The following is a 23,413-nucleotide window of genomic DNA, read 5'->3' as shown; positions in this document are numbered from 1 at the left end:
CTCTGCAGGTCGGGCAGCGCGTCGGTTGCAATATGGCGGCCCACACCAGGCCTGGGAGCGCTGCCCGACACCAACATGGCGGCCGTGGAGGCGGATGGAAGTCAGAACTGAGCATGCGCGCAGTGCGTTGTGATGTCATCGCTCGGCGCCTCGAGAAAGGCGCCGCGTGGAGGATGAAGGCGTGCAGTACAGCGGCGGCCCCGGGCCCTGAGGGGCCCAGCGGGGAGGCCTCGGCCTCCGTCTCCGTTTCCGATCTCGCCCAGACCTCAGCCGTGGGTCCGGTCTCTGAAGTTCCCCAGGCTCCAGCCCGCCGCAAGGCCGCCAAGAAGCGGAAAGAGGCGGCGATGGTGGCCATCCCCCGGGGCAGGCCCAAATCGGGGCGGGTGTGGAAGGACCCGGGCAGGAAGAGGTGGGAATGAGGAGGAGGGCTTCCAGGCCGTGGGGGGTTCTGTGTGGTGCTCCGGTGAGGGCCGAGAGGTACGGGGTTATAGAGAGGGGTATAGGGCTGCAGTGGGGGAGCTCCCCAGGAGGGCTTAAGGTGTGGTTCCTGAGCGATGTGGGGGCTTTGGGGGTGGCCGAGGTGCTGTTGGGAGCCTTGGGCTGGGGGTGAGAGGAGGGGGAGCTGTGACAGGACTTGCAGGGGTCCCAGTTGCAGGAAGTTTGGGGAGGGCCGGGAGGGTGTTAGGACTGCCTCTCCCCGTTACAGCCCCGCCTTCCCACCCAGGTTCTCACTCATGGTGCAGGACAAACCTCTTCGCACTTCGTGGCAGCGAAAGCTGAAGGAGCGGCAGGAGAAGAAGCTTGTGAGGGACCTGGTGCAGCAGCTTCAGGAGGCGAAGCAGAGGGAGAGAGAGGTAACAGGATGCTGCGTTTGAGAGCTGGGCCAGCTCCTTCTGCATCACCCAGCCCTCTGGGGCAGCTCTCACCTTCCCCTTGGCACAGTTCCACATCTTTGCCTACATCCCAGCCTTGCAGGCTGCTGCCCTGCAGTGAGCATAAAGCCTGTCCACAGCTACATGAGATTCTCCAATTGGGTCCCCTATTGTCCTGCCAGCTCTGTGCTGTGATAGTCACTTGCTGCAAGTTGCTGTTTTGGGATAAATTCAGACTCGGGCCTCATGGAGGGAGGGGAAGGGAAGTGTTGATGGCTTGACTCTGTGTGGCAGATTTCTGCATGCAAGCGCATTGCTATAGTCCTGCAGTTTCTTGTCTGGCCCCTCTGCTCCCAGTGGCCTAAGTTTAAGGCTGGAAGGTGGGAGCTGCAGGGACATTCTGGTGCTGCTCCTGCAGGAGAAGAAGCGGCGGCGGGAGGAGAACCTCAGAAGGCGGCTGGAGAATGAGCGGAAGGCAGAGATTGTTCAAGTGGTGAGTCCAGAACTGAATGCTGGGCTCTAGTTTGACTTCTGCTCCAGTTCCTCCCCCTACTCCACCCCAGCTCTGGAGGGGCTGGGGGAGGATGGTTGCAGCTCTCCATGAAATCACTTTGGGGTTGACCCATGAGGTAACAGAGCATGGGATATGGGGCAGCAGCAGCGCTCCAAGCATGTGAGGCTTTGGTAGGGCTTCTCTACCTTGGAGAGACCTGGGGGTGGTGGGGTAAAGGGGGATGATTATCTCCTGTTCCTTCCCTCCCATGCAAGAGCTGGGGGAGTCCAGAGACATTCCTGGGAGTTTTAGGATAAAACTTTCCACCTTTCCACCTACCTGAAAGCTGCCTTCTGCCCCCCAGATCCGCAACCCAATGAAGCTGAAGCGGGCAAAGAAGAAGCAGCTGCGCAGGGTGGAGAAGCGGGACACGCTGGGCATGCTCCAGAAGGCACCTGTGAAGTGCAAAGCAGCTGCACAGTGAGGCTGGAGTTCTGCAGGTCCTGCTGCTCTCTGGGGCCTCAGCTCGGAATGGACAGCAGGATGGAAAAGGATCCAGCTGCTGCGTGCCCTGTCTTGTAAAGCAGGTCGTTGTCAGTGCCTGGTGCTGGACTGAGAACTGCTCAAATCTACCTTTTCTTTATTAAAAGCAAAGGGAAATTGCTCCAGCCTCGCCTTCAAAGAGGCTTCTGTACTTCTGGGGTCACAGGGCACCATGGCCCCTGCCCCTGGGGCTTAATTTCCTCTAGGAGAGGCCTTGCTCCTGAAAATGAGCGCTGGGGTGGGGACACCTCCACCATGTCGCAGAGCAAGTGAGCACACTGCAGCCTCCTGCCTCCTCTCTTGGGCTGGGAGACAGTAGGGAGGTGGGAAGAATGAAGGAGGTTGGAGCTGGAAGCCCATGTGCACCTCTTCACGTTTGTGGTTAGATTTCCTGCCCTATGAACGCCTATTCCTGCGTTTTTCCTTCTGGTTGTGTTTCCCTGTGCTGTGCTGAACAAGCAGTTGCTGGAGGGAGCCATCCCCGTGCACCCTGGACAGAGGGAAGCATGGGGAGTTAACTAGATGCAACATTTATAGGTTCTCCACTGGGGCAGGTGGAGCTAGCTCCCCACTGCTGCATCCCCACCCCCCAGCAGGGGAAGGGCTGAGGAGCCTGCCATGGGGCGTGGCAGAACTGTGGGTCATCAGCCTCACGGCTGTATTCCTGCTGCTTCCTGGGTTAATGATTGCTGGGGTGGCGAAGTGCTGCCAGTCTCCAGGGCACAGCAATTGACTTCACCTTTGCCTGCGCTGCGGGGTAAGAGGGGCTTGGGTCCTCTCCACGTGGCTTTGGGGCACGCAGAAGGTTTTCCAGTGTGGTGCGTGGGTGCACACCTCCCTGGGTGGGGCCACGCAGGGCTCCCAGCTCTCTGGAAAGGGGGTGAGTGCCAGACAGCGGGACTAGAGCTTTCTGTAGCCAGTGCTGAGGAGAGGAGGTGGAGGTGAGTAGGGAAGGGGTTCCTGGGGGCGGATCCTGGAGCAGCACATCGATGTGCTGGTGCCGTGCTGCTGTCCCCAGGTGCACCATGGTGGAGGTAATGGTGACGCCGAGCTCCTCACTGGCTGACCAGATGGTGCAGGTGGTGGTTTCTGGACTGGCTCCCTCGCAGTTGGTGACTCTGCGTTCCTGGCTGACGGATGAGCATGGCGAGCGCTTCCAAGCACGTGCATTCTACCGCTCTGATGAGGAGGGCAAGGTGGATGTTGGGCGACATGCTGCCCTGGGGGGCAACTACACCGGTGTCTGGCCCATGGGGCTCTTCTGGTTCCTGCAGCCTGACAGCCTCTTCAAGCGCCTGGTGAAGCGCGATGTGATGGGCAGCCCCTTCCTCGTCCACCTGGAGGTGTTTGATGGCCTCCGCATGGTGTCGGGGCAGCAGGATGAGCCTCTGGCCACCTGCACCGCCGAACGGTGGTACGTGGGCCCTGGTGTGCAGCGGGTGCCCATCCGCGAGGGGAGGGTGCGGGGGGCCCTGCTGCTGCCACCAGGTGAGTGCTGGGGGCAGGAGCAGCCCCAAAGGGTCTCTGGGTCGCTGCCCTTGTGGCTTGGAGCTAGAGGTGGGGGTTCCTTTGTGGGAAGACCCCGAAGCTGGGTTTGGGCTGTGGGATGGTGGCCGTGGGGCTGGTGGCACCCCCTTGGTATGGGATGGTAATGGGCTGGTGGCACCCTCTGGTGATGGATCCTGCGTGGAAAGACCCCCAGTCTGGGTTTGTACTGCGGTGTGGTGGCGAGGGCTGGTGGCACCCTTCATGGTTTTGGGTTCCTTGCTACCTGCAGGCCCAGGGCCCTTTCCAGCAGTGATCGACCTGTTTGGGGGTGCGGGTGGTCTCATTGAGTTCCGAGCTGGGCTGCTGGCCAGCCGGGGCTTTGCAGTGCTGGCTTTGGCTTTCTTCGCCTACGAGGACCTCCCCAAAGGCCTAACCCAGCTCGACCTGGACTATTTCGAGGAGGCTGTCCAGCTGCTCCTGCAGCACCCCAAGGTGAGTGCTGTGCTGTGCTGTGGTGGGCAGCCTCAGCAAACAGGGACATGCTGATGAATGAGGATGTATGAAGGGCTGGGATCATCCTGGGTCTGTCCTGGTGATCATGGAGTTTGTGGTGAGGAGAGGTGTCCTGGTGACCAGGGGCATCCTCCTGGCGACTTGGGAGTGTTGTAGTGATTGGGGACGTGCACAGATCATAGAATCACAGAACATCCCAAGTTGGAAGTGACCCACTAAGGGTCGTGGAATCAAATTCCTGGCTTTGTGCAGACCATCCAAGAACTACACCGTATGTCTGAGAGCAATGTCCCCATGGGCAGGGCCATCCTGAATTTGGGGGCATCCTGCTGACCAGGGATGTCTTGATGACCAGAGATGATGCCACGGTGCACAAGGAGGTCCTGAGATGCCTCCTCATGAGCAGGGCTTCCCCAGTGATCATGGCTGTCCCAGAACCATCCCATCAGTGCCACCACCCCCTCCCTCTTCTCTCCCCCTGCAGGTGCGAGGCCCAGGGCTGGGTGTCATTGGTGTGTCCAAAGGGGCTGAGGTGGCTCTGGCCATGGCCGCCTTCCTCCCACAAGTGGTGGCCACAGTGTGGATCAACGGCACGACCTTCCTCTACGGCAACCCGCTGCTCTACAAGGGCCTCCGCATCCCTTCCATCCCCTATCAGACCGAGCGCATGCTCTTCACCGAGCTGGGTGCCATGGACAACTCTGCCATCTTCGCCGACCCGCGCAGCCCAGCCTGCAGCTCCTCGGCCATCCCAGTGGAGAAGATCCAAGGCAAAGTCCTCTTTGTGGTGGGTGAGGCCGATCGCAGCTTCAACAGCAAGCTCTTCGCCCAGCTGGCCACAGAACGCCTGCCACAGGATGCCTACCGCCTGCTGTCCTACCCTGGGGCTGGCCACCTCATCGAGCCCCCCGGCTCACCCCTCTGCAGCATCTCCAGCCTGCGTGGCAGCCCTCTGCCTGTGGTGTGGGGCGGAGAGCCCCAGCCCCACGCCAGGGCGCAGCAGCACTCGTGGCAGGAGATCGTGCAGTTCTTGGAGCTGCACTTGAGCCCCGCTCCTGCTATCAAGCTGTGAGCTGCTCAATAAAGGCAATGGTTTCACTGGGGGGCACGTTGGGAGTTAATGAGTCTTGGTGGAGATTAATGAGACCCTTTGACCTGGGTGTGAGCGTGCTGGGCAAGGAGCAGCAGCAGTCACGTTTCTTGTGCTCAGCCCTGGAGTGGGATTTTACATCTGGAGTTGCTCTCCAAGAAAAGGGAAAACTGAGCCCAAGTCTCATTGATCCATGTTCTCTTCCTGCTGAGCTGAGTGTCTCCATGCAGTCCTGGCTCAGAAGTCATCCTATATCCTCCCGTGGAAGGGGGAATGTTGCCCCATGGGTGCCTGGCTCCAACGGTTGGGGCTTGATGGCTGAGCTCCAGGGCTCCTTGGGGCTGCATAGGCTTGGAGCAAGTCTGGAGCTGGCTGTGACCCCAAAGCAGGACTGGGGTCAGGGTGAGAGAATTTAAGCTTCACTAAGAGCAGGACCCAGAAGAGAAACTGGGGCTGGGGGGGGGGGGGGAGCACACAGGAGAAACATGAAATGCTGCTGTCAGCAGCAACCTGAGGAGCAAGGTCCTTCCCAGCCCCATGGAGCACTCCCCACACCTCCAGCCTGGGCACAATTCACTTCCAGGTTTTTGTGCCCCCTCTATTCAGTGACAGTGGGCACCCCACAACTGAGCACCTTGGAGCACTGCTGGCAACGGCACCAGTGCAGTGTGGGGTGATGACTGAGCCAAGGGATGTCCAGGGACCCCTGTGCCCTGCTGGGAGCAGCAGTCTCAATTCCCCATTTGCAGGAGCATTTCCCTGAGCCCATGACAGCTGTGGGGCACCGTGATCTCCAAATGACTTTCGGTTCCCCTGTGGCACCATGAGTGGGGCAGAGCGACCTGGGTCTGTGTGTGGGGGCACCCCTGGCCGTGAGAGCACTTGGACAGGGCTTGGGGCAGCCCAACCTGGTGGAAGATGTCCCTGTTGTAGGACTGCTCTATGGACTCCTTGGCACGCTCCCGTGGCCAACAGGGAGCTGGATGGCATACACCATGGAGCTGTGGGGTCTTATGCCAGCACAGTGCTGCTTCAGCCCCATTTCTTGGTCTAGGACCAGATCTCAATTCCCCATTTGCAGGACACAGGACATGCCGGCCTTCAAACAGCTTTCGCTTCCTCCCATCACTTTGCTGACGCCTCGGTCATCTGATTGTAGCCCAGGTATAAATGGAGGAGACTCACGGGAAGCTCTGTGTTGTGCTCAGCGCTAAGATGGGCTGGAGCTGCTCCCTGCTGCTGCCGTTGCTGCTGCTGCTGCCCGCATGGCTGCCCTCTGGCTTGGCACTGCTGCGGTTCCATTACGACTGTGGGGACTTTGGCATGCAGCTGCTGGCGTTCCCCACGCATGGCCGCACCATGCGCTTCAAGGTCCTGGGTGAGTGATGGGCATCCAATGGCAGCATGAGGGGAGTGGGATGGGGTCAGCCTCACTGCCCCCGTGTCCTCGCAGATGAGTTTGGCACCCGCTTCGAAGTGGCCAACTGCTCCGTGTGCCTGCACTGGCTCAACACTGTGGAGGACGGTGGGTTTGCCTTCTCAGCTGGCTACAAGGGCTGCCACGTGTTGCTGAAGGTGAGGCTGTGCTTGCTTGTGGGGCACCCGGTGAGATGAGATGGGGTTACACCTTCCGCTTTCCCTGCCACAGGATGGTCACTATGTGCTGAGGGTGCAGCTGGAGGAGATGCTGCTCAGTGGGGTGGTGGCTGCTTCCTACGAGGTGAACATGACGTGCCCACGGCTAGCTGGCTATGAGATCCTCCGAGATGAGAACATGCATGGCCACCACCAGCCCAACCGGGGCAACGGCGCCCTGCCAAGTCACGGTGTCGATGTCCTCATCCCCCGGCCACGGCCCGGCCTCCTGCAGCACATAGCCCATTCTGCCCTGGCCATCCCCCGCCCCCAGCAGCCCCCCAGAGTCCCCATGGGGCAGAGTCACCCTGTGGCACACACACAGCCCATCCTGGAGCACCCAGAGCTGCAGCACCAGCCTCAGCCCGGCATGGAGCATCCAAGACCCCAGCCCCAAAACCAACCTGGGATGATCCATGCTAGTGGTCAAACCCAGATGGGTCTCCTTCATCCAGGTCTTCAGTCCCAAAATCAGCCTGGGTTTGTGCATGCTGGAAGTCAGATCCAACCAGGGGTCCTTCGCCCAGGTCTTCAGTCCCAAAACCAGCAGGGATTAGTGCGTCCAGGGAGTGAAACCCAACCAGGTGTCCTTCGTCCAGGCCTTCAATCTTCAAACCAGCATGGATTAGCACACCCAGGGGGTCAAAACCAACTGGGTGTCCTTCGCCCAGGTCTTCAGTCCCAAAATCAGCATGGATTAGTGCACCCAGGGTATCAAACACAACCAGGTATCCCTCGCCCAGGTCTTCAGTCCTCAAACCAGCATGGATTAGTGCGCCCAGGGAGTGAAACTCGACCAGGTATCCTTCACCCAGGTCTTCAGTCCCCAAACCAGCATGGATTAGTGCGCCCAGGGAGTGAAACTCGACCTGGTATCCTTCGCCCAGGTCTTCAGTCCCCAAACCAGCATGGATTAGTGCGCCCAGGGAGTGAAACCCGCCCAGGTATCCTTCACCCAGGTCTTCAATCCCCAAACCAGCATGGATTACTGCATCCAGGGGGTCAAACCCGACCGGGTGTCCTTCGCCCAGGCTCTCAGCTCCAGAACCAGCCTGGGCTGGTGCATGCTAGCAGTCAAACCCAAGCAGGTCTTTTTCACTCAAGTCTCCAGCCCCCAAACCAGCCTAGCTTAGTGCAACCTGGGCTGCAGCCTGGCTTGATGCACACCAGCACTCATACACAGGCAGGGTTTGTCCGTCCAGGCCTCCAGCCCCAAAGCCAGCTGGGCTTGCTTCTCCCCAGCCTCCAGTCCCACGCCCAGGGCAGCCTCCTGCACTCCAGCCTTCAGAGCCAAGCAGGGCTGCTGCAACCCAGCCAGCCCCGACCAGGGCTGCTGCGCCCAGGGCTGCCACCACGACCAGGGCTGGTGAGCCCAGGGCTGCAGTCCCAAGCCCAGCCTGGGCTGCTGCATCCCACGGCTCTCTTCTACTCCTCAGCGGGGGCAGGTAAGTGGATAGAATGGGATGGGGGTGTACCTGTGCATAGAGACTTAAGGGGTGCTGGGAGTGGGTGGAGGGTATCTGAGGAAGGTGGGCACAAGGATGCTTGGGGTGGGCTACAGATATTTGGGCAGGGGGATGCTCAGGATAGGCACAGGGATACTTTGGGAAAGTTGAGCAGGAGAATGCTGTGGTCAGACAGGAAAATGCTTGGGCAGAAGGATAGGCAGGGATACGTTTGGGTTGGGTAGGTGGTTAGTCATGTTGGGCTGGGGGATGCTTGGAGTGGGCAGGATGGTTTGGGTTGGCAGGGGAATCCCCTCCCCAGAGAACGCTAGGGGGATGCTTGGACAGGAGAGTGAGCAGAGGGTGCTTGGTGTGGGCAGATGGACGCTTAAGGCTGGAAGGAAGATGCCTGGGGAAGAGGATGCTGTGGGTTGACAGGGATACTTGGGCAGAAAGATGGGCAGGGAGATGCTGGAGGTGGGCAGAAGGTTGCTGAGGTCGAGCAGGGGGCTGCTCGCTGTGGGCACGTGTGCTGCTGAGTGCTCCCTGCCCCAGGTGAGCCTCTGACACGGGAGCAGTGCCAGGTAGCAGTGGGGAGGCTGTCCTGTGTGTCCCCGCCGGGCCGTGATGCGTGCCTGCAGGCAGGCTGCTGCTTTGATGACACAGACCGTGCGACGCCCTGCTATTACGGCAACACAGGTAGGGCTCAGCAGCAGGCAACCCATTGCTTGCTATGGCCAACTGCAGCACATGACTGCACCTCTGTGTGCCACAGCCACCGTACAGTGCCTGCCCGAGGGCCACTTCGTGCTGGTGGTGCCACGGGGGCTGTCGGCGCAGCCCTACAACCTGGACAGCGTGCGCCTGGCCAGCACCCAGCCTGGCTGCCAGCCTGCCCGGACCTCTGATGCCTTTGTCCTCTTCCACTTCCCCGTCACGCAGTGTGGCACCACTGTGCAGGTGGGGGTACAGCCCTGAGTCCCCTCTCCTACCCGACTGCCAAGTGGGAGCCTGACCAGCATGTGCCCCCCCCTCTCCAGGTGATTGAGGACCGGCTGGTCTACGAGAACCAGCTCATCTCTACCATTGATGTCCAGCCAGGGCCCCGTGGTTCTGTCACCCGTGACAGCGTCTACATGTAAGGGGATGATGGGTGGGGGGCATGGTGACACTCACAGTGCTGCTCACCCTATTGTCCCCCCACAGCCTCCACGCCCGCTGCATTTACAACGCCACTGAGCTGCTGCCACTGAGCCTGGAGGTGGCTGTGCCCCCCACTGCTGCTCCTCTGGCACAGCCGGGGCCGCTCCAGCTCCAGCTGCGCATTGCCACTGGTGAGCCCACCCCAGTTCTCCATCCCCCACTCTCCAACCCCATCTCTGTGCCCCCCGCTCCTGATGACTTCCATCCTCACATCCCCCGTCCCCCATTCCCACACCCTCACCACACTGTCCTCAATCCCTGTGCTTCCCATCCCCATACCTTCCACCCCCACGCCTTCCCACAGCCCTGTGCCCTGCTCAGCCTCAAACCCTCCCGTAGATGAGAGCTACAGCTCCTACCACCCTGACACCGACTACCCGCTGGTGAAGGTGCTGCGGGACCCCATCTATGTGGAGGTGCGGCTGCTGCAGAAGACTGACCCCAATCTGGTGCTGGTGCTGCACCAGTGCTGGGCAGCTCCCAGCACCAGCCCAGTAGCTGAGCCCCAGTGGCCCATCCTGGTGGACGGGTGAGCAGATGGGGAAGGGGGTTGCTGGCAGGGCTCGCTTACGCTGACACAGGGTCTTCGGTCATCCCTCAGGTGCCCTTTTGCTGGGGACAACTACAGGACACAGCTGGTGCCGGTGGGACCTGCCACACTGCAGCTGCCCTTCCCCAGCCACTACCAGCGCTTTGCTATCTCCACCTTTGCCTTTGTGGACAGCCCTTCCATGGTGGTGCTGGAGGGAGAGGTGAGGCAGGGGGGTCCTCCTGCTCAGTGGGAACCCACCATGACACCGGGTGTGACGTGGCACCGTGTCCCACAGGTGTACATCATGTGCAGTGCCTCAGTGTGCCACCTGTCCCAGCCCGAGCCCTGCCGGCCCTCCTGTCAAGTGGCCATGCCTTCCCGTAAGTGGGGCTGCAGTGGGGGGCCCTATCTGCCCTTGCCTTTCTCAAACCAACCCCTGCACCCCTCTCCCCAGGGGCCCGACGAGCTGCAGGAGACAGGAAGACATCAGACATCTTGGGCACAGTCACCTCCTGGGGATGCATCGTCTTGCCGAAGGGTCCTGCAGGAGGAAGACCTTAAGCGTGTGCTGCTGCCTCTTTGTTCCTCCTTCTGGTCAGGACAGAGCCCCAGTGCTCTGGTCCTGGTGGGGGCAAGTGGGAACAATAAATCAGCAACTGGCAAAGACTAGTGGTGGCATTTGTGGGATGGGAGTGATGTGGGCTGAAGGTGGGGAGGGAGGGATGGAACACCAGCAGAACCAGGTCTGTTCTGGATCCCCTTGCACCCTGACCCTCACCATGCTGACCAGGGCTATGGTGAATAGTTCTTTATTTGTGTACTGAAACTAGATAACTGCTTACAAAACTGCACAATCCCCCATCCCTCCGTCACAACTATCCACCGGGGTACAGGCTGGAGCCTTTCAAGTGTACCACTTACAGCCACAGAAGAGAGTCTAAAGCCAGAAAGATCAACACGAAACTGGAAAAGAAAACTAAAACAACAAATCCATGAAGCATGGGGAGGGTGACATCCAACTAACCCCCCCCCCTTTCTGCCAACAGTAATAGCAAGGAAATCTAAAGGAGAAAGGAAATCCCTCCCACCCAACCCCCCTCCCTCCCCCAAATCCCAGCACTGCAGTGAGCGCTGCCAGCCCCACACCCGAGGCTACAGGCTGTAGAACTTCAGGCTGCGGTCCATGCCTGTGGAGGCGATGAACTTGGCATGGTGGCCAAAAGCCACCCCTGTGGTGAGGCCACTGTGTTCTGCAGAGGGAAGACAACATATGGTTATGTCATAAAGAGGTGGGAGAGGCTTCCCCGCCATTCTCAGCCCCATGCTCCCTCCCACAGCCCCGCACCAGTGAAGTGGAGGATTTCTGTCCACTGCTTGCAGATGTAGATCTGGACGTCTGTGCCACCCAGTGCCAGGTAGGTGCCGCTCTGGTCAAAGATGAGAGACTTCACCTGGGGAGGAGCAGAGGAACAAAGCTTCAGGCCAGGCCCAGAAAGCTCCAGACACCGTGCCAGACGTGCAGCACCCTGTCTATCCTCCAGCACCCTGAGCAGAGCAAAGAAGCAGTGCTAGGGTGGCCAACGCTGGGACAAGGGAGCCACCACACCTCAAAGTTATTGTCCAGCTGCAACGTCTTGAAGTTCTTCAGTTTACGCAAGTCCCAGAGCTTGACAGAGGAGTCATCCGCAGCTGTGGCCAGGTAGTAGCCGTTCTCAGAGAAGGCAATACTGGTGATAGGGCCAGAGTGCCCTGGGAAGTTGGCCACGTTGGTGCGTTCCTGGGGACAGGAGGGTCAAACATGGGCCTCAAGCATCCTCTGCTTCCCCAGGGCAACAGCTTGGCGAGGAGAGAGACAACAGCGCACAAAGACAACAGAATTTGCACACGCCCAGGGAAGCAAGGATGAGGAAAGCCACAGGGCTGTCACTCCAGGGGGCACCCAGAGATCTGTGCAGAACACAGTACCCACTGCCCAACCCCTGCCTGCCAGGGCCAGTCCTACCTTCAGATCCCAGATCTTGATCTGAGAATCCATCGTTCCCGTTCCAAAGATGAGCCCATCTGGGTGGAATTGGGCGCAGGTGAGAGCTGCAGAGATAGAGAGATATACAAGGGTTGGAGAGGCTCTGTCCTGTGAGAACCCTGCTACCAGGAACTCCCAGGGAAGAAGAGCCCCACAGCATGGGTACTCCTGGCCTTACCACAGCCAGAGCTCTCATCTGTCACCTTAGTGAGAACACGGCCCGTCTGGATGTCTGAGAAGGCCCAGTACTGGAAGAGACATGCATGGCATTGAGCATGCAGTGACCAAGCAGGGTGTCCATGTGCCCTGAGCCCAGGCTGGCTCTCACCTGGTCATCAGAAGAGCTCAGAAGGTAATCACCCGTGGCATGCAGGCTGAGCCCTGTCACAGAGCCCTCATGGGCACGGACAACCTGCACACAGGAAGCGTTGGGCACAGACCAGATCCGAATGGTGGCATCAGGAGAAGCTGAGAACACCAAATCCTAGAGATAAAGGGATAAAGCAGGAAGTTTAACATCAAAACAGTGCCGTGTCTCTGCGAGCTCCTTTACAGGCAGGAAGGGAAAGCTTGAAGTGGGCAGCAGCACACCTGTGAGGGGTGGAACACGACACTGGTGACCTTCTTCGAGTGGCCCTTGAGTGTTGCCAAGATCTGCTCCGAGCTCTTGTCAAAGACGATGACATTTTTATCAGCCCCACCTAGCAAACAAAGCAGGGAACTATCAGAGATGGGACTTGTGGTTGGCCAAGTTCAACATCCACCTGCTGCTCTTTGAGATCTCTGTCCTGAGAAGCTCTCAGGACATGAGCCAAGAGAATTCCTTACACCTCTGCTCACTCCCACCTCACAAAAGGTCAGAGAAAGGGCCCCATTTCCAGAAAGCTGAAGGGTCTGTGCTGACAACAAAGACCCCAGAGTGTGGAGGTTGTTCCCTTACCGGTGAGGATCTTGTTGGTGTCGGAAGGACAAAGGTCCAAGGCCAGGATTCCTGGAATGCTGGCACTGTGCAGCCCCTGTGTGAGGCAGAAACAGGCCAGGTTGGTGCCACAGGCAGGAAAATACCCCAAAGGGAACCCAAAAGGTCTTGCAAGGGGTTTTGCTGGAAGCCACCTCCACTGCAGCACTGGTCTACGTGGAGAGAGCCATGACCACCCTGGCACTGACGAGCAACAGAACTGTGGGTTTGGACACTGCCCAGCAACAGAGGGTGAGTTTTTGAGAACACTGTGAAACTCACCACATGCGAGGCGACCTGCCGGTACTTGCTGAGCTCCTCTGGTTTCACCAGCTCCTCTGGCACTGTCTTGCCCCTCTGCAAACAGAAAGTGGCATGGGGATGAACATCTGTCGCTCTTGGAACACGCCATGTCCTGATCACTGTGGTATTTTGAATGTGAAATGTAGGCATGAAATGTGGCCGCTCACCTTCTTGCGCTCTGTGGTCAGCACAGTGGCTTTGTCTTGAAGCTACGAGACACAATGACAGTGGTTACAGCCAACCTGGGTTCTCCCAGCATCAGGACAAGGAGCAGCTGAGAGCTGGAGCAGCACAGATAGCACAAGTCCTTACCTTCTGGATAATCTCAGGGGTCATGCCTGCAAGCTCACCCAGGTCCATGGACTCCCCAGCTCCCTGTGTGGGGTAGAGAAGGGCTCAGTTATATGCAGGTAGGAAATAGAAGAGACACGCATGGTGAAGTAGAAGAAACTCACCGACACATTAGGCTGTGAGGATGGCACTGCCTGTGGCACGATGAGGCCGGCCTGTGGTTTCAGCGTGGCCAGAGCTGCAGAAGCAGAGAAACATTATGAGTTCCATCCTCCACCCTGGAGGCATTCAAGGCCAGGCTGCATGCAGCTCCAGGCAGCCTGGTCTAGTGGCTGGCGACCCTGCATGGAGCAGGAGGTTGAAACTAGATGATCATCATGGACCTTTTCAACCCAGGCCATTCTATGGTTCTACGGTTCTCTTTTCCTTGAGTTTTGTAGCCCCCTTCATCCAAGCTCACCTTCTCTGGCAGCAGTGACCTCCTTGGTAAGCCGTGCGATGACACGGCAGGCAGCATCATGCTGGTACAGCGCGTGGGACAGCTCCTGGCGTGTGGTCTGCAGCTGCTGGCGCAGCGTGAAGCTGTGCAGCATGACGGCATCCTACCAGGGCACCAGAAGGGAAGTCAGGGGGAAGCACTCAGCCCCACACCTCAGTTCTCTGCAACTTACCCACTCATCCTGCAGCGCCTTCAGGATGGCCGGGATGCTGGTGGCCGACGGTGGCTTGGGCCGGATGGGATGGGCAACTGCCAACACAGATGCACCCTCAGCTCCTTGCCCTTCACCACAGCCCCTCGTGTGCCCCCCCGGCAGCTCGGGGCCGGGCTCCCGGTGTCCCCCCGTGCCCTCCCACCTTTGATGTCGATGAGCTGCTCCTCGGACAAGGGCTGGTTGTTGACGGGGTCGGTGCCGTTCTCCGCAATGTATTTCTCGATCAGCCGCCGCTCGTACACGTGGTTGGACACCGGCGACACGCACGGGTGCTCGGGGACCTCGTTGGAGACTGCGGGGACAGCGTAGGGGGCGGCGCAGGTCACGGCGTGGTCCCGACGTCCCCTCGTCCCCCCACCGCCGCCGCCCCCCCCGGGCGGCCCCCCGCTCACTGGAGCAGATGAGGGCCATGGCGGGCCCTGCGCGCTCCGCTTCCGGCTGCTCCTGGTTCCGCTTCCGGCTCCGCGCGGCCTCACCGACGCTCGGAGCGCTTACGCGGGCTCCGCTCAGGCGGCCGCCGGAAACGGAAGTGCTCCCGGCGTGCCCCGCGCCAGTGCACCCCCCCCTCCCTCTCCTCCCGCCTCCCGGCGCACCCCGCGCAGGACTACAGCTCCCATGGCGCCCCGCGGCGGCGGGCTCGCGGCAGGACCGTTCGTGCGTTGTGGCCGACCTGCCCCGCAGCGCCCCCGTGCGGCAGTGGGCGGCGCTGCCCTGTGCGGGGGTGCGGGAGAACCCCGGGGGGAAGGGGGAGAGGATAAGGGGGGACAAGGGGGATGGGGGGGGGGAGGGACAGCGCAGCGCAGGGGGAAAATGGGGGGGTGGGAGGGGAATATGGGAGTGGGGATTGGGAGGGTGCGGGGGGGGTGGAGGAGAGCAGAGGGCCTGGAGTGGGCAGGGGCTGCTGGGAGGGTAAATGGGGGGCGTATAGGAGTGCAGTGATTGGGGCACCTAGGGTAATATTGAGGGGCATGTCGGGGGGGGGAATGCTTTGAGGGAATATGGGGGGGCATATCGGGGGGGGCTATGTTGAGGGATTAGGGGGAGGGCTGTAATGGGGGGTAATGGGGGGGACATTGGGGGTTGGGGGCCATATGGGGGGATACTGAAGAGTATAGAGGGGGAGTTCATATGGGGGGATATTGGGGGGCTGTGTTATGGGTACATAGGGGGCATATGGGGGGCATGAGTGTGGGAGGGCATGTAGGGAGATGGGGGTTATATTGGGAGAGGGCATGGGTGGGCACACTGGGGAGTAATGGGGCTACGTTTGTGTATGTGGGGAACATATTGAGGGAGGTTGAGAAGGAGCCATGTAGAGGGGAGTGGGGGGCAATGGGGGTAGACTGGGGTGTTGGGGGGGGCTATTCTGGGATGTTATATGGGTGAGCCCTATGGGGGAGGCAGATGGGGGGATATTGGGGTATACTGCAGGGAGCACTGTGTTGTGGAGGTGTATGGGCAGGCAGATAGATGGGGTGGTATGGGGGGCACGTAGGAGGATACTGGGGGTTCATATTTGTGGAACCTGTATTGGGGGATATATGGGGAGACGTAGGGGGGTCATGGAGGAGTATGGGGTGGCATGCTGGGCGGGCACATTGAGACGGGATACGGTTGGGGGGCTTGGAGAGGGCACCAAGTTGTGGGGGGCCGACTGGGGGGGCAGCTCACACCCCCCCGTTGCCCACAGACCCCGTTGGCAGTGCCGAGGATGGGGGCTTTCGGCGGTACCATGGCCGCCTTGGATGAGGCCCTGTGGCAGCTGGGCCACACCGCCTGGGCCAGCCTGGAGGGCTGCGTGGGAGCCGAGCCGCTGCGCCTGCTGGCCGAGGTGAGCAGGGGGGAGTTGGAGGTGGGAGGGAGGTGTGGTGGTGAACATGACATGGCCCCACGAGGCCTTTTCTCTCTGCAGAACCTGCTGGCTGCGCTCTGGCTCACCGCCTCGGCCATCTCATCGGGCCTGGCTGTGCTGAGCAGCACAGTGGGGGATCTGCTGGACGCCTGCGGCTTGCACGGTGAGCACGGTGCAATGTGGGCTCAGCCGGGTGCAGCCCCAGCTGCTTGGTCTCAAATATTCTCCCGTGTTTTGAACCGCAGGGGCCTGGCTGGCGGGCAGCGTGGCACTGAGCCCCAGCGCGGTGCAGCGGGTCTTGCTGTGGGGGCTGTTAGCTCTGGTGGGGGTCCACCTCCTGCCATGGCTGTTGGGCCTGGTCGTAGCACTGCTGCGGCCCGTGCTGCGCTGGCTGCGGCTCTGTGTCTTCCTGGGAGCCTTCCTGCACGTGGCGGCGGCAGAGGGCAGCGGCCTCATGGTGCGGGCAGCCATGCTGCTGGGGCTCTGGGGGCTCTACGTGCTGCTGGGGGGCGGCAGGGCCCCCCCGCCCAGCCCTGGTGCACACCTGGAGGCTGCCGTGCGCAGCCTGGAGTGGAAGGTGGAGGAGCTGCGGAGGAGGCAGCAGCGCTATGGGGCAGCACGAGGCCGTGCGGAGGAGTGAGGGGTGCGGGGGGGGCCTGCGTGAGTGTGTGTGTGTGTGTATGGGCCCCCTCCAGTGCCCCACATCAGTGCCTTCACTAACACTACACCAAAGTGCCTGGGGGGTCCTAAACCAGGTAACCCCCCCCCCCCCCAGACATAGGATGAGGGCTATGTGCTTGGTTTGCTGTTGTGGAATGGTTTGGCCACCAAATAAAGTTTGACTGCTGTCCACGCTGTGCCTGCAGGGAAGGCGCTCAGTTCCGGGGGGGGCACAGAGGACACTGGGGTGGGGGCAGGACACGCTGTCCCTGTGAGTGCCGTCTCCGTCGCCTGTTTGCTGAGGGTGAGGTTATCAGTGCCAATGTCAGGCTCTGTCCCTGGTGCCCTCTGGCTTTGCAGCACCCCCGTCCTTCCGGTGTTCCCCCGTTGCCACCAGTGCCCCCAGTACCCTTGGCTCCTGCACTGTGTCCCCATCACTTCCAGTCCCTTCCAGTCCCCCCCCACTGTTCCTATGGCCCCCAGCCCTCCCAGTCCCTTCAATCTCCCCACTTTGTCCCACTGGACAGCATGCACAATGTCCCACTCCCTTCCCTGTACCCCCAGTACCCACAGTCCCTTCAGTTACCCTCCAAGTCCCTCCAGCGATCCCAGTGGCCCAGGTCTGCCCCAGTGCCCCAAGTCCTTCAACCACCCCCACCCCTCCCTGTGCCCCCCATGCCTCCCATCCTTCCCAGTCCTTCTCAGGATCCCCAGTCCCACAAGTGTCCCTCATCCCTCCCAGCAATTCTTGTGTCCCCCCACATTCTCCCCAGCATACTGCATTCCTACCAACACCCCCACCCTTCCCAGTGTCCCCCATACTTCACAATCCCTCCAGCACCCCCAGTATCCCCCACCCTTCCCTGTGCCCTTATCACCCCTCATCCCTCCCAGTCCCTCAGTGCTCCAATGTCCCCAATCCTTTCAACCCTCCCTAGTGTCTCCAGTCCTCGCAGCACCACCAGTCCTCATGCCTCCCAAACTCTTCAGCTCCCCCAGTGACCCCTCTGCCCCTTATCTCCCCAGCTCTCCCAGTGCCCCCAGTCCTTCCCATTTCCCCCAGCACCCCCAATATCCCTCATCCTTCCCAGTCCGCCTAGCACACCTCGGTGTTCCCCTTCTCCCCAGCGTCTCCCAGTCTCTCCCGGTGCTCGGGACGAGAATGTCGCTCCGTGTCCGTTCCCTCGGGGTCCCGCAGTGCCCGGCGCGGGGTGTTTAGGACCCGCCGGGGTGAGGCGGCGCCGGTGCCGGTCCCGCCCCGGCCCCATTGTCTGCGCGCGGAGGCGGAGGGACGGCAGCGGAGGCTCCGCTCGCACGGACGCTCCGCGGAGCCCGCACGGCCCCGGCTCCGGAACCGGTCCGGCCATGGCCCCGGCCGAGGGGCCGTACCTGTTGCTGCTGGCCGCCGCCCTGCTCGGGGCTTCAGGTGAGCAGCGCGGGCACCGAACCCCCCCGGGCCGGAAACTGCTCCGCACGGCTGTCCCGGGGAGAGCCGGGAGGTGGACTGGGATGAGCTGGGATCTGCCCCATGTGCTCCCCGGGGTCTGCCGGAATCTGCCCTGGGTGGTCGTGGAACCGCGGAGTGGTTGGGTTGGGAAGGGTCCTTGAAGATCACAGAACCACGGAAGGGTTGGGTTGGGAAGGGTCCTTGAAGATCACAGAACCACGGAATGGTTGGGTTGGAAGGGTCCTTGAAGATCACAGAACCGTGGAATGGTTGGGTTGGAAGGGACCTTAGGAATCATCCAGTCCATATTATCCATTTGGAATCTGCCCCATGTGCTCCCTGGATCTGGTGGGGATCTGTTCCACACAACCCCTGTATCCCCAGGTGCCCAGTGCCTGGCTCCCACCCCCAGCAATCACTCAGCACTGCTCCCCCCAGCAGACTCCTTCCTGGGCAGCTGGGGGTTGGATTCCCCAGGAGCAGCAGCACCCACAGCCCATGGGAAAGCCATTCCCTTGTGTCAGTGCCCACCCTTGCCTTGGTGATGGTGGTCTCCATCTCTGCAGCCAGCAGCGAGTGGCCTCCCCCAGAGCCCGTGTTCCTGCCTGTGGAGATGGAGCTGCAGGCAGTGCCCGAGCACTACCGCCTGCAGCGTGCGGATGGAGCCCTGCCTGCTAACACCTCTCTGCATGCCCGTTCTGACACCTTCCTGCTGCTGCCCCGCCACCCCACCGCTGGCCCCTCGCCTCTTCTGCGAGCCTCCTACCCGCCCTTCAGCACCCACCAGGTAATGCCAACCACCACAAAGCCGTGCTGACCCCCACGGGGCCACCACACCGCCATCCCCATCTCTTCCAGGAGGTGCCCACCAAGAGTCCCACCTGGGCCATCCGTGCCGTGCCCCTGCACAGCACTGTGAGTCCAGATGAACCTACCGCCCGCGTCCTCTTCCACCTGCACGGCCCTGACTGGCGTGGCCGGCGGGACACCCCTGGGGACCACTCGCTGCCCTGCATTGTCCTGCAGGCCCAGCAGCGCAGCCGGACGGTGCAAGGCTCCTGCCGTGTGCAGGTGGGTCACAGCCCCGCAGCCCCAAGGTGCTGTCGCCGTAGCGCTGCTGGCTCCACACAGCCCCAAGCCCTAAGGCTGCTATCTCCCCCAGGCCCCACTGGGCATCTGCTTGGTGGAACTGGAGATCCCAGCACGCTGGTTCTCCCCGGTGTCGTCCCCGGAGTCGGTCGAGTTGTGGTATGGTGTGGCTGGGCTGGGAACCTGCAACCGTCCCAGTACCACAGTGGAGCCCCTGCGGTATGTGGGGAAGCTGGAGCTGCAGACAGTGCCGGCAGTGGCACGACGGCAAGAGGTGCAGCTGGATGAGAGGGTGCTGCTGCGCGTCCCCAACAGAGCCTTGCGGCCTGGGCAGCGCTTCACCGCCAGCCTGGCGCTGCGGCACAACTTCACCGCCACGTTGCTGACCCTGCGGTGAGAGCACGTGGTGAGGAGGGGGGTTGTGATGGGGGCACAGTGTGACGGCCCTTCCTTATTATGTAGAGTCAAGGCCAAGAAGGGGCTGCAGGTGGTGGCTGCCAGGTCTGGGGACCCTGCATGGACTGTCCATTTGGAACGCAGCCGTGGCCCCAAGCACTGGTCGGCTGTGGTGACGTGTCGGCGCAGCAGGGACATCCATAGGAGCAGCAGGTATGGGCAGTGATATGGGAGAAATCTTCAGCGTGGCACCTGGTGGGGCCCACTTGGGCATGGGGAGCTGCACGTGGCACTGCATCCATTTCAGTATGGCCCCAGTTGAGCATGGGGACCTGTGCATGGCACTGCTCCCATCCTACTGTGGTCCAGTTGGTCACAAGGAACTGTGCATGACACTGCATCCGTCCCAGTATGGGTACAGGGAGCTGTGTGTGGCACTGCATCCATCCCACAATGGCCCAATTGGCATTAGGGCCCATGTATGGCAGCATATCCAGCCCAGTGTGGCTCACTTGGGCAAGGGAACCTGTGCATGTTGCACTGTCCCCGTCCCAGCAAATTCTAATTGGATGGCTGATGGTGTGGGAGAGCCCTATTTCAACAATAGGTCCCAGTTGGGGATGCAGGGTGGTCCCATCCCAGTAGGTCCTAGTTTGGGATGTGGGGCAGCCCTGAAGCAGTGGGTCTCTGTTGATGGACATCCCCATTCTGTTGGGTCCCCATCCCAGTGGGTCCTATCCGGAGCTCTGTTCCTGCAGGACACTGGAGGCGGCTGAGCTCCTCCACCTGGAGCTGGCGGTGGAGAATGGCACGGGGGGTCAGGCACTGGCACGGCCCCTCACCTGGCAGGTGGAATACCCAGGCCAGGACCCTGAGGCGCAGAAGGACAAGCTGGTGTGGGAGGTGCAGGTGTCAGAGCGTGACATGCGCGTCCTCGTCCCCTTGGTGCAGGTGGGTGCCCCCATCCCGCATCCCACCCCACCTCCCCATGGTGCTCAGCCCCACTGTGTCCACAGGAGCTGGAGCTTCTCAATACATCCCCGCTGACCGGTGTCCCCCGTACCGTGCCAGTGACATTGGTGACGGTGGAGGTGGGTGGTGTCGTGTCCGAGCTCACTGAGCCGCCAGCCTGTGAGTCAGCAGATACACAGGTGCTGCAGGTGAGCAGAGTCCCAGCTCCCCCCAGCACCACTCCCTGGGCACCCTCTGCCCTTCCGTGTGCCCCAACAGGTGTCGGAGGGCTGTGACGCAGTGTTCGTGGGGGGCAAGGAGAGCCGCGGTGCCCGCGGGGTGCGGGTGGACTTTTGGGCACACCGCCTGCACGCCTCGCTGCTCTTCACCGTCTGGGCACCGCTGCTGCCATTGCGTGTCCAGCTGGGAGACACTGCCCTGGAGCAGGTGCGTGGCTGGCGCCTGCCTGGGAACACCGACAGGTGAGAGGAACACTCTGTGCCACTGCTGCTTTGGCGGAGGGTGGAAGGGAGCTGGCACTTGTGCTGTGTGTCCCTGTCCCTCTGAGCCCCATGGTGCATGTGCCGCATGTCTTTCTGAGTCCAAATGGCGCTCATGGTGTCCCCCTGCCCCCCATCCCGTGGCCCAGTGCCCCACCAAGCTCCCCTTGGCACTCATGACACTCGCCCCTCTGCCTGTGGGTGACACATGTGTCCTCGTGCCCACAGCTCTAGCAGTGATGTAGAGGACCCTGGGGAGGATGCCGAGCGGCGGGCGCGGAGCTGCCGGCCACAGTACCAGCGCACAGCAGTGCGGTTCCTGGCATACTTCGTGGCACATCCACAGGATGGTGGCCGCCACCTGTCCTACTTGCCAGGCCCTGAGTGGCTGCTGGATGTCACACACCTGGTGGCCAGCTGGGCACGTGTGCAGGACCCTCGTGTGGCATCACTGGAAGGCGGCACCGTGCTGGTGGGCCGGGAGCCTGGAGTCACCTCAGTGGAGGTAAGTTTGGGGCAATGCAGGGAGATGTGGTACTGGAGGGATGCTGACCAGCTGCCTGCAGGTGCGCTCCCCGCTGTCGGATGCCATCCTGGGTGAGCAGATGCTGGTGGTGTCGGAGGAGAAGGTGACAGTGACAGAACTGCGTGCTGCAGTGGTGGCAGGGCTGACGCTGGCGCTGCACCTGGAGCCTACCCACCCTGGTGTGCTCACTGCCATGTGCCAGGCCACGGCCACGCTGCAGGACTCCAAGCAGGTGAGGATCTGTGGGTGGCCCAGGGGGAGCTCTGTGCCCCAGTGCCACCCTGGTGCCACTCGGTGTCCTGGCAGGAGGCGACGCTATCTGTCTGGCTGTCCTTCTCTGATGGCACGCTGGCACCGATGGAGCTGTATGGTGGGCAGGACGCCGTGCTCGCTGTCACCTCACTGGATCCCACAGTGGTCACTGTGGTGGGGACCTCATCCTGGCACCCACGGGTGGTGGTGGAGGGGCCGGGCCGAGGGGCCCTGCTGCAGCTCAGTCTGCACCCCCTGGATGTGTGCCGCCGTGGCCGTCACCGTGCTGCTGTGTTGGCTGCCGGCACTGCCTTGTTAGAGGTGGCTGGAGGGCGCAGGACCCCCCCAAGCAGCCCCCGGTCTCCCATGCAATTCCCAAGGGCAGAGGGGGCCATGTCAGGTGAGGCGGTGACGGCAGGCCAGGGGGAGCACGGTGATGTGAGGCTGGTCAACACAAAGCTGCAGGGCATGGGGTCTTCCTCCGAGGAGGAGGAGGAGGAAAGAGAGGAAGGCTATGGCCGTGGCATGCATGAGGAGGAGAAGGAAGAAATGGTGAAGGCCCCTGCACGTGTGAGCGACCTGGAGATTGGCATGTACGTGCTGCTGGGCGTCTTCTGCCTGGCCATCTTCATCTTCCTCGTTAACTGCGTCTTCTTTGTGCTGCGCTACCAGCAGAAGGAGCCCCCTGACACCAGCACCGCTCCCACGGCTTCCCAGCCCCACAACTGGGTCTGGCTGGGCACTGACCAGGAGGAGCTGAGCCGGCAGCTGGACCGCCAGCAGCCTGAGCCTGACACCCTGCCAGGCCCCCAGCCCGAGCGCTGCTGCTGTGCAGACCCCCTGGCACCCGACGTGGGGTCCCCAAGTGGCACCTCAGTGGTGCCCCGCAAAGAAGGCTCTGTGCCAGGGGGCAGCCGGCGGAAACGCGTGGAGTTCGTCACCTTTGCACCCCAGCGTGCCCCTGAGGATCCCCCCCAGCCCACCCCCAACGTGCAGTCCATCCTGGTGGCTGGCGAGGACGACATCCGCTGGGTGTGCGAGGACATGGGGCTGCGTGACCCTGAGGAGCTGCGCTGCTACATGGAGAGGATCCGTGGCAGCTCCTGACCCCCATCAGGACCGTCCTCTTTGTCCCTATTCCTCCCGTGTGTGGAGGGCACACCGGAGGGACCATCCCTAAGCCCCATTGGGAATCAGTGACATCCCGCTGTCACCTTGCCATGGGGTTTCCACTGCGGTGCTGGGGGCACGGGGTCCCCTTCCTTGCTGCGGTTCTCATTGCCACGTTGTGTTCATAGTGCTGATGCCGAGTTCTGTGGCCCCCCCCCCTCCCCCTTGACCGGCCTCGTGTCCGTTTTGTACAACATTTTGTACCCATTGCGCTGTGGGGTGGGGACCCTTATTTATGGAAGATTTTTAAGTCTGATTGTTGTTACAGAAATAAAATATTTAAAACAGAAGAGTGGTGCCTGGTGTGGTGGCACAAACTGGGTCACTTTGCACTGCTGGGGACAAGCACAGGCTGTTTGCTTTGGCTCCAGGTGTGGGTGCATGTGGGAATGTCCTGGCTGTGGCCCAGCTGCTGTGACCTTGGGCAGGGAGTGGGCAGCATGGGGATGGGGATGGGATGAAATGGGG

The 23,413-nt window shown here is 61.3% G+C and overlaps 5 protein-coding genes and 1 long non-coding RNA gene across 9 annotated transcripts; 5 read left to right on the top strand and 1 right to left on the bottom strand.

Annotated features, from left to right (window-relative positions):
* Positions 1–32: 32 nt before the first annotated feature.
* Positions 33–2,033, top strand: CCDC86 (coiled-coil domain containing 86). Its single transcript, XM_031613945.2, has 4 exons — positions 33–409; positions 725–854; positions 1,291–1,365; positions 1,730–2,033. The coding sequence occupies exons 1-4, from the start codon at positions 33–35 to the stop codon at positions 1,847–1,849; spliced, it is 702 nt and encodes a 233-aa protein (XP_031469805.2). The 3' UTR covers positions 1,850–2,033.
* A 142-nt stretch (positions 2,034–2,175) lies between these two features.
* LOC116242919 (acyl-coenzyme A amino acid N-acyltransferase 2-like) lies at positions 2,176–5,012 on the top strand. Of its 3 annotated transcripts, none has more exons than XM_090140341.1 (4): positions 2,176–2,849; positions 2,927–3,396; positions 3,686–3,888; positions 4,394–5,012. In XM_090140341.1, exons 1-4 carry the CDS (start codon positions 2,527–2,529, stop codon positions 4,979–4,981), a joined length of 1,584 nt encoding a protein of 527 aa, XP_089996467.1. In that variant the 5' UTR covers positions 2,176–2,526; the 3' UTR covers positions 4,982–5,012. The 3 variants fall into 3 exon arrangements, with proteins under 3 accessions (XP_089996467.1, XP_089996470.1, XP_089996469.1); XM_090140344.1 differs by having other exon boundaries at positions 2,552–2,665; XM_090140343.1 differs by having other exon boundaries at positions 2,654–2,788.
* A 1,171-nt stretch (positions 5,013–6,183) lies between these two features.
* On the top strand, positions 6,184–10,478 carry ZP1 (zona pellucida glycoprotein 1). Its single transcript, XM_031614166.2, has 11 exons — positions 6,184–6,377; positions 6,453–6,574; positions 6,648–8,079; positions 8,635–8,778; positions 8,855–9,039; positions 9,120–9,217; positions 9,286–9,413; positions 9,622–9,811; positions 9,884–10,034; positions 10,110–10,194; positions 10,269–10,478. Exons 1-11 carry the CDS (start codon positions 6,215–6,217, stop codon positions 10,373–10,375), a joined length of 2,805 nt encoding a protein of 934 aa, XP_031470026.2. The 5' UTR covers positions 6,184–6,214; the 3' UTR covers positions 10,376–10,478.
* A 129-nt stretch (positions 10,479–10,607) lies between these two features.
* PRPF19 (pre-mRNA processing factor 19) lies at positions 10,608–14,651 on the bottom strand. The gene is made up of 16 exons (XM_031614168.2): positions 14,495–14,651; positions 14,245–14,394; positions 14,061–14,137; positions 13,850–13,991; positions 13,554–13,627; positions 13,411–13,473; positions 13,266–13,307; positions 13,078–13,152; positions 12,778–12,853; positions 12,429–12,538; positions 12,166–12,321; positions 12,016–12,085; positions 11,817–11,902; positions 11,421–11,591; positions 11,160–11,265; positions 10,608–11,064 (listed from the first exon to the last, which is right to left on the bottom strand). The coding sequence occupies exons 1-16, from the start codon at positions 14,511–14,513 to the stop codon at positions 10,967–10,969; spliced, it is 1,515 nt and encodes a 504-aa protein (XP_031470028.1). The 5' UTR covers positions 14,514–14,651; the 3' UTR covers positions 10,608–10,966.
* Positions 11,409–12,172, top strand: LOC149917718 (uncharacterized). The gene is made up of 3 exons (XR_016466647.1): positions 11,409–11,513; positions 11,643–11,895; positions 12,046–12,172. It is a non-coding gene; the product is annotated as an uncharacterized LOC149917718 (long non-coding RNA).
* A 42-nt stretch (positions 14,652–14,693) lies between the features above and the next one.
* TMEM132A (transmembrane protein 132A) lies at positions 14,694–23,235 on the top strand. Of its 2 annotated transcripts, none has more exons than XM_031614165.2 (15): positions 14,694–14,823; positions 15,793–15,933; positions 16,015–16,117; positions 16,821–16,918; positions 17,743–18,040; positions 18,628–18,848; positions 18,920–19,132; positions 19,224–19,543; positions 19,613–19,759; positions 20,305–20,497; positions 20,563–20,706; positions 20,777–20,979; positions 21,226–21,502; positions 21,564–21,755; positions 21,830–23,235. In XM_031614165.2, exons 2-15 carry the CDS (start codon positions 15,814–15,816, stop codon positions 22,880–22,882), a joined length of 3,582 nt encoding a protein of 1,193 aa, XP_031470025.2. In that variant the 5' UTR covers positions 14,694–14,823; positions 15,793–15,813; the 3' UTR covers positions 22,883–23,235. The 2 variants fall into 2 exon arrangements, with proteins under 2 accessions (XP_031470025.2, XP_089996466.1); XM_090140340.1 differs by lacking the exon at positions 14,694–14,823 and adding an exon at positions 15,034–15,055.
* The last annotated feature ends 178 nt before the right edge of the window (positions 23,236–23,413 follow it).

Source organism: Phasianus colchicus, chromosome 5, assembly GCF_987193195.1.
Source record: "Phasianus colchicus chromosome 5, bPhaCol1.hap1.1, whole genome shotgun sequence".
NCBI lineage: Eukaryota > Metazoa > Chordata > Aves > Galliformes > Phasianidae > Phasianus > Phasianus colchicus.
Note: the sequence above shows the minus strand (reverse complement) of the source record. Positions and strands in the feature narration are given on the sequence as shown.

Bases quoted from the DNA above. Each gene is read 5' to 3' on its own strand.
- CCDC86 (XM_031613945.2), top strand. From the start codon at position 33: ATGGCGGCCCACACCAGGCCTGGGAGCGCTGCCCGACACCAACATGGC. The intron at 410-724 runs GTGGGAATGAGG...CTTCCCACCCAG, and splicing joins AAGGACCCGGGCAGGAAGAG to GTTCTCACTCATGGTGCAGG. The intron at 855-1,290 runs GTAACAGGATGC...CTGCTCCTGCAG, and splicing joins CGAAGCAGAGGGAGAGAGAG to GAGAAGAAGCGGCGGCGGGA.
- LOC116242919 (XM_090140341.1), top strand. From the start codon at position 2,527: ATGGGGCGTGGCAGAACTGTGGGTCATCAGCCTCACGGCTGTATTCCT. The intron at 2,850-2,926 runs GTGAGTAGGGAA...TGCTGTCCCCAG, and splicing joins GCTGAGGAGAGGAGGTGGAG to GTGCACCATGGTGGAGGTAA. The intron at 3,889-4,393 runs GTGAGTGCTGTG...CTCCCCCTGCAG, and splicing joins TGCTCCTGCAGCACCCCAAG to GTGCGAGGCCCAGGGCTGGG.
- ZP1 (XM_031614166.2), top strand. From the start codon at position 6,215: ATGGGCTGGAGCTGCTCCCTGCTGCTGCCGTTGCTGCTGCTGCTGCCC. The intron at 9,040-9,119 runs GTGGGGGTACAG...CCCCCTCTCCAG, and splicing joins AGTGTGGCACCACTGTGCAG to GTGATTGAGGACCGGCTGGT. The intron at 9,812-9,883 runs GTGAGCAGATGG...GTCATCCCTCAG, and splicing joins TGGCCCATCCTGGTGGACGG to GTGCCCTTTTGCTGGGGACA.
- PRPF19 (XM_031614168.2), bottom strand. The intron at 13,628-13,849 runs GTGAGCTTGGAT...CTGCTTCTGCAG, and splicing joins GGTCACTGCTGCCAGAGAAG to CTCTGGCCACGCTGAAACCA. The intron at 13,474-13,553 runs GTGAGTTTCTTC...TACCCCACACAG, and splicing joins CCTCACAGCCTAATGTGTCG to GGAGCTGGGGAGTCCATGGA.
- TMEM132A (XM_031614165.2), top strand. From the start codon at position 15,814: ATGGGGGCTTTCGGCGGTACCATGGCCGCCTTGGATGAGGCCCTGTGG. The intron at 15,934-16,014 runs GTGAGCAGGGGG...TTCTCTCTGCAG, and splicing joins CGCTGCGCCTGCTGGCCGAG to AACCTGCTGGCTGCGCTCTG. The intron at 19,133-19,223 runs GTGGGTCACAGC...TATCTCCCCCAG, and splicing joins AAGGCTCCTGCCGTGTGCAG to GCCCCACTGGGCATCTGCTT.